Raw genomic sequence first — 9166 nt, 5'->3', positions numbered from 1 at the left:
ACGTCCCGGGCGGTGCCCCCCCCCCCCCCCCCCCGCGGGCGCGAGACAGGAACGCGCCGTGCCGGCCCCCACTGTTAACCCAGCAACGCACGCACGTATGGGGACGGGGGCTCCGCGCGCCGGCACTGCACGCCGCTACGGCTTAACCCACCACCCGGCCGCCTAATTAATCGAGCGCGCACAGCCGCATGTGGCAGATCGTTCCCTGTCGATCGCCGGCCGGCCGCCGCACCAACCCGTCCCCTGGTCTGAATGGAAGCTTTGGCTACTGACAAAGTAGTACTAATGAGCACATTACAAGTCGATGGGTCATGATGAGTACGTACAGCATAGCAGAGCGCTCGCTCGTGATGGTGCGGCCAGCATGGTGGCCCGGCAGGACCACGAAGACGCGTCCATGTCCAGCTCGCCATTTCCTGCCTGCAGTGTCCATCCGTCCCTCCGCCGGGAGCTCCAGCATGACGCCCTCCTTGCTGTGCAGAGCGCTGGAGGCCTTGCCGAGCTCGAGCGTGCGCTGGTCCGAGATGAGTGCTAGCTGCAGAGCAGCTTGTTGTCCTGGCGTCTCTCGAGGCTGCGGCCCTCGAAGTGTCCAGCCAGAGTCCGCGAGGCGGCGCCGCAGGTGGTGCGGCACGCGAAGTCGAGACGGATGACGATGACGGCATAGACGCGGCCGACCATGCACGTGATGCACCCTCCATCTTGCCGAGTTCCCAGGTGGGCCACTGCATCATCTTGGCTGGCATGGGAGCGCCGCCAGCCATGGGTGTGGCCGCCAGAGGCGCTGCTCGCCGGGCACGGCAGCCAGGGGCGTGGCCGCCGGGGTCGCAGTTCGCCAGGGCGCGGTGCCGGGGGCGCGGTCACCGGGAGCGCAGCTCGCCGGAGCGCGGCTAGGCATGGGCGTGGCCGCCGGAGGCGCGGCTCGCCGAAGCATCGCCAGCCAGGGGCGCGGCCGCCGGGGTCGCAGTTCGCCAGGGCGCGGAGAGCGGCTCGTAGGGGTGCCGCCCACTAGGGGCGCGGCTCGCCGGGGCAAGGTCTTCTGGGGCGCCGGGACTGGGACCGAAGATCGGCCATCCACCATCGAGCTCGGGCATTGGCCATCTGTAGTAAACTACACAAATGACAGGTTCTGCCCACGGACAGCAGAGCGCACACGAGCGTGGCTACAGTAAAGCACTAAAGCCGGCCATGCATGCACCTGCATGCGTGTGGGAAGGGGTTTTCTACAAATATGTTTTGAATTTAAGGTTAAATAAATATGTATCGACTGCAGTGAACCATTTTAAAAGTTTATGGACCCAAAAAGTCACTTTGAAAGTTGATGGACTCAACTGAAACTTTCTCACAAGTTAATGGATCTCTGGTGCATTTAACTCTTTTTTTTACTTTACCTACAACGGGGCAGGCATGTTGGCACACACATGGACCGTGCTTCATGTATGAAAAAGTCAGTCACCCCACCCAATACACATTTCCATGGCTCGCCACTCCCTACAGTACTTTTTTTTTCAAGCTACTACCACCATACCATCTGCAGCAACTCACAGCAAGCTACAGCAACTCATCATCAGTATGCTGCACGCATCATCAGGGGAGGGCATGCACTCACCGCCCAAATGGATGAAAGAGTCTTTCCGAAAAGAAGTCTAAAAAAGCCAAGAACAAGCAACAAAGGCAATGTTCAAGAAAAGAAGGGAAAGCACATACTACAATCATCGTGCCCTTCCTCAAATTGCTTTTCTTTCTTTCTTGGCACACAATTTAATCGATTCAATTGTTTTTTTCCTACCAATTCCCTGCCAAGGTATACAAGAACAAGATGAATGAGATGCGTACTGTGTGGTTGGTCACCAAAAAATCACCTCCTACCTAGTACCTAGAATTACAAGGCCACAATTAGTAGTGTACTAGTAGTAAAAACAAAAATAAAACCGATATGATGCCCAAAACTTCCCTTTTTTCTTGGCGTAATTTGCAAGCCAAGACAAGATTGGATCGTGTGGGCGGCCGGTGACTGTTTTGGAGGACTCAACAATGGATGTCCGCACGGCTAGAGACGACGACGACGACGAGACGACCCCTTCTTGCGGAGGATGACCTCGGTGTCGAGCCCAAACGCATCGACCTTGGAGACCCGCACGACGTCGCACCGCGGGAACAGCCCGACGAGTCCGCGCACGTCGAGCAAGTCATTGGCGGAGTACTTGTCCCCGCGCCGGTGCACGGCGACGTGGAGCACGGCGACGCCCCCCGGTCGCAGCGTGCGCTCGACCTCGGCGGCGAACCGGTCCGGGTACAGCGCGTGGTCGAAGACGTTGGAGAACTCGAAGTCGAAGGTGGCGTCGGGGAAAGGCTGCGCGTGGAAGTCGCCGCGCGCGACGAGCGGCGGTGCCGGGGCCAGGTCGATGCCGAGCGCGCCCCGGACGCCGACCTGCCGCAGCGCGGCCACCTCCTGGCCAAGGCGCGCGCCGACGCAGAGCGCGCGGGAGGCGTCGGAGAGGAGGCCCTCGTCACGGAGCCCCGCGAAGAGGCGCGCGAACGCGTCCACCTTCCGCCGCCAGTCCCGCGTCGCCCACACGCGGCGGAGACGCGGGTCCAGCGTCTTGTTCAGCTGGTGGCGGAGGTAGTCGTCGTAGGACCGGTACCGCGACCGCCGCATCCGGATGTGTGGGGACGGCGGGGACGGGGTCAGCGGCACCGTGGTGGTGGTGGTGGCAGTTGTGGAGGCGACGGTTGTTGCGGTTACGGAGAGGCCTGCAGGGCGCGAGGAGGTGGAGGAGTAGACGTAGAGGAGGAGGAGGAGGGAGAGGAAGGGGAGAGCGAGGAGGAGTGGACGGGCGAGGAGCACGGCCGCGCGCGGGGGCTTGGAGGAGTCGGCGGCGGCGGCCATGGCGGCGGGTGGCGATGCTCGCGGCGTCGTGGTTAGCAAGGCCGCCGCATGGCGTGCGGTGACCGGTGGGTGCGTGATTTGCTTTTGGGTTTTTTTTTCTTTGTCCGGGCGAGGGCGAGACAGAGATGTGGACGCATGCTGTCGTGAGCTGTGCTGTTGGGGACGGTTAGGGATAGCAATGCGGTGGGCCCCGTCGCCGCCCCAATTTTAGGCCGCCCAACCGGCACATGGAACGGAAGTGGGCCTGGCCGGCCGCCTGAGTAGCGAACCCAGGTTCACTTACGCTTATCTTACGTGGCACTTGCCTGTACCAGTGTAGAGTGTACCTCTGATATAGCAAGCCCATGTTTATATAAATCAATCATCAATTAATGAGAACTGGTTTCACTAATCACTACCGGAGACTGTGTAGTTAACGAGTGCCCCGACAATTACCGAGTGTCAAAAGTCGGGGCACTCGGAAAACAGTACTTACCGAGTGCCAACACTCGGAAAACATAAACACCCGGTAGTAGACCGCTTTACCGAGTCAGCACACTCGGTAAATTCAGACACTCGTTAAAACTACAAGTTTACCGAAGGGGCGCACTCGGTAAAAACAGCCACTCGGTATTGAGGTGCCACGTCACATAGGATACCACCCGTGCGCCAAACGGCGTCACGGCATGACATGTTTACCGAGTGTTATGAGCATACACTCGGCAAACATCACGGTAACAACAGCTCCGCCCATCAAGCGCTCATAGCAAATAAAAAAGACCGAAAATGTTTACCGAGTGTCACGCTCGGTAATAATAAAGTTTTACCGAGTGTAAGTGCACAACACTCGGTAAATACTATCTTTTACCGAGTGTATTGGCGCAACACTCGGTAAAATTCAACCAAATTTCTTGTTTTTCCCTTCATTCTTTTTCCTCTATCCACATATGATATTTAGTACTCCATTCCAAAATATGGTGTTTATTTCGATTTATTTACTATATTTCACAAAATTTTCGTTCTTTATGAAAATTAGGTACATATCATGTAAATTTAATTGTAATAATTAAAATCGAACTCGATAAATCATGAGATTGGAAGAATTAACATTGAAGCATACATCTATGTTATAGAAAAATTTTCATAACGTTTCGGAAGTATTTTTACATTCGTCGCTACCGAACCGGTACATCTTCCAAAGAGACGCTAAACATTCACAATGACGAGTAGGATTTCTATTAAGAGTGAAATTCAACATTATGATTTGAACTTGGAATTTATTAGATAGTAAATAGATGACATGAAATAGTTCATGTGAAAGTTTGGTGCATTTTAGGATTAAATTGGCATTTTTCATTTTTGTTTTGCATGAAATAATGGATACTTTTACCGAGTGTGACCTCAAACACTCGGTAAAGGTTAGCCACGGCCCACTTGTCTGCCACAGTGGGCTGCCATGCTTCTGTTTACCGAGTGCCGTAGATCTAGGCACTCGGTAAACATGTACCAGGCCCACATGTCATTGGGTGCGGTGCTTCTGTTTACCGAGTGCCATAGATCTGGGCACTCGGTAAACAGAAGCATTCAACACTTAGTCGTTTCTCCCTCAAATCATGCACAGACACACACACACACCGCACACGCCCGCGCATCCCCGCCGCACCGCCGCCGTCCCCCGCGCCGGCGCCTCCCCGCCGTCCCCCGCACTTGCGCCCGCGCCTCCCCGCGCCCGCGCGCTCCACGCCGTTGCCGGCGCCTCCCCGCCGTCACCGGCGCCTCCCCACCGCCGCGGCCGCCTCCTCCCCTCCACGCCGTCGCCAGCGCCTCCCCACCGCCGCGGCCGCCTCCTCCCCTCCACCACCGCCGCCTGTCGTTCCCGTTCCTCTCTCGCTCGCTCCCGTGCCGAACTGCCCATTCACACTCACCGTCCGGAAGATTGCATCTCGCCGGCCGGCGACGACCGTGCCACCTGCTCCCGTCCTTGCGGCTTCCCTGGCCTCAATCTGGCGCCCGAGACGAAGACCACGGAAGGGAGCGCAACGACGAGCTCGACTGATTCCGCGACTTGTCCGCTGTACCTGTACGGCCAGGGCCGCCGCCTTCTCCAGGTGCGCGAAAGAAATTGAATTTTCTGCCCCTTCGATTGCTCGATGTCAGCTAGGCTTGTTTCCCTGGTTCAAAGAACGTTAGTTTGCTTCTTTGTCCTTTCCTGTCCACCAGTAAGCTGGTTCGAATCAAAGTAGTGCCTTAATAAGTTCAGTCGATTGCAACACTGTGAATGAAACGAGGAGTGCTCGTGCAGATCTTGTAGTCGCCAGAGAATGAATGAAGCTCCCTTTTTTAGTTTCCAAATGTGAAGATTTTGCTAGGGATAAAGATGCTGATTCTTATGGTGTGGCCCTTTATTCCTCCCCTGGTTCATTAGTCCAAATATATACTGTTCTTGGTTTTTGGGCATGGCCAGCTTTGCAAGAATAGCACAGCGGGATGATGTGGTTGTGCACTGGGTTAGCTAGGCTTCCATAAACAATGACTAACGTAGTACAAGATGATGTGTGCTAGCTCTATAATGCAAACGGGATCGGACATGAGAACCACTCAAATTAACCTGCAATCATGCATGATCTATTTATATTATTCTGGGCATCCTCATTTCCAGGCACCAACTAGATAACGAGTGCATTAATCAACTATATATCTGATTGTTAGAATTTCTACACCATGCATAGTAAATAATTAATAATAGTATACTACCTTTATAACCTCCGAGGGGCGAAAGCCTCCCAACCAAAGGAAGCAACGCTCAGCAGGGGATACCCACACCCCAGACAAGAGGTGGAAGACATCGGCCCTGGCCATGGCGCCTTTCAGGTGCAGCAGCTCCTCGTGCTGCGCCATGCCACCATTCACGAAGCTCTGCAGCTGCTCATCCGCCAGGTGCTCGCTCAGCGCCGCCCTCAGCTGGAACATCAGATTGCTGTGCTCTTCAACCCACCTTCCATACTCCACGTCAAATACTGCAGCTGTACATTCATCATGCATGCATGTTACATACACAGAATTAAGTAACTTATGGAATTAACAGTATGTAGAGATGAAATGGAGTGTCCCATTATTGTTACCTGGTGAAGGGGCAGAAGGAAAACCTGGCTGATCACCAGTGCCCAAGAAGACACCCTGAACATAGTAGTAGTGACTTGTTAATTAGCCATGTACATGATGATTAATATAAGTACTACTGTGTGGCAAAAGCAGCTCCTCCAAGATACTGCTGGTAGAAGAATTAATACCTGTACTCTTGCCACTTGAACTTGTTGTTCAAGCTGGCTGAGTCTGATCCTACTTGTCTCCAACTGTTGGATATAAGCCTGAAGAGTAAAACAAGAGTGGATGCATCAATCCATATGGTAACTTTGTGGGTGTACTCTAAACATTCCTTAAAAGGTTGGCTAGATAGATTAAAGGCATTTTTAGCGTACTTATTGAGTGCTAAGGAGATATTTTAGAAGGACAAAAGCTTTTGAACTAACTTGTAAAGTTAATCCAATTTCTGAATCAAGGTTTTAAATCTACGATTATATAGTTGATAGCACGGTATGGCCTCATTTAACTTCACCATTAGCTGTTAGAGAGGCCCTCTGCTAAATGCCACACCTTGAGATGTAAAACAGTCTTTTATATAATATCCCAGATTAAGAAATGAAGCAATTAATGAATAGTATATCAAATAGTATTTACATGGGTCACTGAAATTTAAGTCTACATATATATAAAAATGAAATCACGAGGAACGTTCCTTAGGTGCATCATTTTTTTGCATTGGAAAGTGATATTATTCTTTAGGTGCATTGTCAAATTCAAGAGAAAGGAAAATCAAGTACACTTATCCTAAAGCACATGTAAGGCCAAAAGGACAGAACCAAAAAACTGTTACATCACAAAATTCATTTAATCAACCTGCATGCTGACACTTGAGACTTCAATAAGGAAAACAACAATCAGTTTAAAATTGGTGTACTGCAAGAACAAAAAATACATTTACATGTTTAAGGGATATATATTTGTATATATATGACTGGGAGGATACCATATAAATGTTTGGTTGTTCCTTGAACTTTACATAATTGTACAGTATGGTTTCTCAATGTAGTGCATGTAAGTGTCTTAGTTGAGTGACTCACCTTCTTCCTAAGCCTGCTCTTCCTTGCTGCCTCTCTATTCTGTGCAAGCCTCCTCAGTGTCTGCAGGATATACATAAATATATATATAACTGATGCACTGCAGTATGTATGAAGTGACTTTTCATCCTCCAAGATCACTTTGAACTGTGGCAAGAATCTTAATTAGGAGTCACTGACTCTCTCACCTTAGGGTCTTTCACTCTCTCCTGAGCACCACCAGATGTTGCACCCTTTCCACCGCTATTTTCTTCCTTCTGCAAATTAATTGGGCACCTTGTTTTGTTCAGGGGAGAGAGAGAGAGAGAGAGAGAGAGAGAGAGAGAGAGAGAGAGAGAGAGAGAGAGAGATGCATGCATACCTTAGTAAGGCTATTCCTGTTATCCTTGGCTAAGTTGTTATTAGGCAACGGCACAACGGGGCCTGCAGGAGCAGCGACACTCCTCTGCTGGCACATGAATGTCTCTTTATCATCTCATATGGTTTTTCTCTAGCACTACTACTCTATTGCTCTAAACTGCAATATCGTCTATATGTTAGGATGGATGACCGTCAGTGGATGTACACGGGCTATCAGAAGAGGGGTCAATACACAAATGAATGGATTGAGAAGGCCAATGATTTCATGACGAAGGCATTTGCAAACGGACGGCGACATGCCTGGTGTCCCTGTAGGAAGTGTAAGAACAAGGCAATGAAAACATATGAGGAGATGAGTAAAGATCTTGTCAACAATAGATTTGTAGAGAACTATACCCGGTGGACCATGCATGGTGAACGCCATCGTGCAAGAGAAGAGGTCGTGAGACAACGGATCGAGGAGTTTGATTCTGAAGCCGGGGTGGCAGAAATGTTAAATGACCATGACATGGCTTTCGATGAAGGAAGTGCAGAGCAGGAGCCAGAGCAAACTGCAAAGGCATTTTACGCCATGTTGGATGCGGCACAACAACCCCTTCACGGGCGCACCAATGTTTCTAAACTGGATGCCATTGCACGTCTAATGGCTGTGAAGTCCCAGTTTAGCTGGAGTAGAGAATCCTTCGATCAACTGTTGACAGTAGTTGGCACCCTACTTCCGGATGATCACGTTCTGCCAAAGAACACGTATGAGTCAAATAAAATCCTTCGTGCACTCAAGATGTCGTACGAGCAGATACATGCTTGTCCGAACGGATGCATCTTATTCAGGGGAGAACATGCTGACGATAAGTACTGTCCGAAGTGTAAGGCATCTAGGTACATTGAGTTAGAATCTGGTGATGGTCGGAAGACGCAAACAAAAGTCGGCGCAAAGATCCTGAGGTACCTTCCTTTCATACCGAGGATCCAACGGCTTTTCATGAGCGAGGAATCCACAAAACAGATGACGTGGCACAAAACTGGACGCCGATACACTGACAAGATGATACATCCGTCCGATGGTGAATCATGGAAAAGCTTCAATCGGAAGCATACCGACAAAGCTAATGAGGCTCGTAATGTACGCATTGCACTGGCAACTGATGGGTTCAATCCTTATGGAATGGGTTCTTCACCATACACATGTTGGCCCGTATTCGTCATCCCTCTCAACCTCCCACCTGGCGTCGCCTTTCAACGGCAAAATATTTTCTTGTCACTTATAATTCCAGGACACCCGGGGGCTAATATGAGTGTGTACATGGAGCCTTTGATAGACGATTTGGTCCGTGCATGGGACGAAGGGGTAGTGACATACGACCGATTCACAAAGACAAACTTCAGAATGCATATTTGGTACCATTATTCCATGCATGACTTCCTGGCTTATGGGTTATTTTGTGGCTGGTGTGTTCACACGAAGATGCCATGCCCGATATGCAAGTCAGCTGTGGAGTTCTTTCGGTTGGAGAAGGGGGCAAGTTTTCTTCGTTTGACAAACATCGACAATTCCTCCCTCTTGACCACCCATTCAGGAGAGACAAGAAGAACTTTCAAAAAGGTGTCACAGTGGAAGACTCTGCACCGGAAATGATGACAGGTGCCCAGGTTCTTGAGATGTTAGATGGTCTTGTGGTCGACAATGAAAAGGGGGGCTTCGTGGGATATGGAAAAGAGCATGCCTGGACACACAAGTCGTGCTTGTGGAAGCTTCCTTACT

General features: G+C 50.9%; 1 protein-coding gene and 1 long non-coding RNA gene across 2 annotated transcripts; both read right to left on the bottom strand.

Annotated features, from left to right (window-relative positions):
- Positions 1 to 1823: 1823 nt before the first annotated feature.
- On the bottom strand, positions 1824 to 3138 carry LOC136501538 (uncharacterized). The gene has a single exon (XM_066497061.1). The coding sequence runs from the start codon at positions 2885 to 2887 to the stop codon at positions 2048 to 2050; it is 840 nt and encodes a 279-aa protein (XP_066353158.1). The 5' UTR covers positions 2888 to 3138; the 3' UTR covers positions 1824 to 2047.
- Positions 3139 to 5624: 2486 nt separating this feature from the next.
- LOC136501539 (uncharacterized) lies at positions 5625 to 6196 on the bottom strand. Its single transcript, XR_010770306.1, has 3 exons — positions 6157 to 6196; positions 5989 to 6043; positions 5625 to 5889 (listed from the first exon to the last, which is right to left on the bottom strand). It is a non-coding gene; the product is annotated as an uncharacterized lncRNA (long non-coding RNA).
- Positions 6197 to 9166: the final 2970 nt, after the last annotated feature.

The sequence above is a fragment of the Miscanthus floridulus genome, chromosome 13 (genome assembly GCF_019320115.1).
Source record: "Miscanthus floridulus cultivar M001 chromosome 13, ASM1932011v1, whole genome shotgun sequence".
Classification (NCBI taxonomy): domain Eukaryota; kingdom Viridiplantae; phylum Streptophyta; class Magnoliopsida; order Poales; family Poaceae; genus Miscanthus; species Miscanthus floridulus.
Note: the sequence above shows the minus strand (reverse complement) of the source record. Positions and strands in the feature narration are given on the sequence as shown.

Bases quoted from the DNA above. Each gene is read 5' to 3' on its own strand.
- LOC136501538 (XM_066497061.1), bottom strand. From the start codon at position 2,887: ATGGCCGCCGCCGCCGACTCCTCCAAGCCCCCGCGCGCGGCCGTGCTC.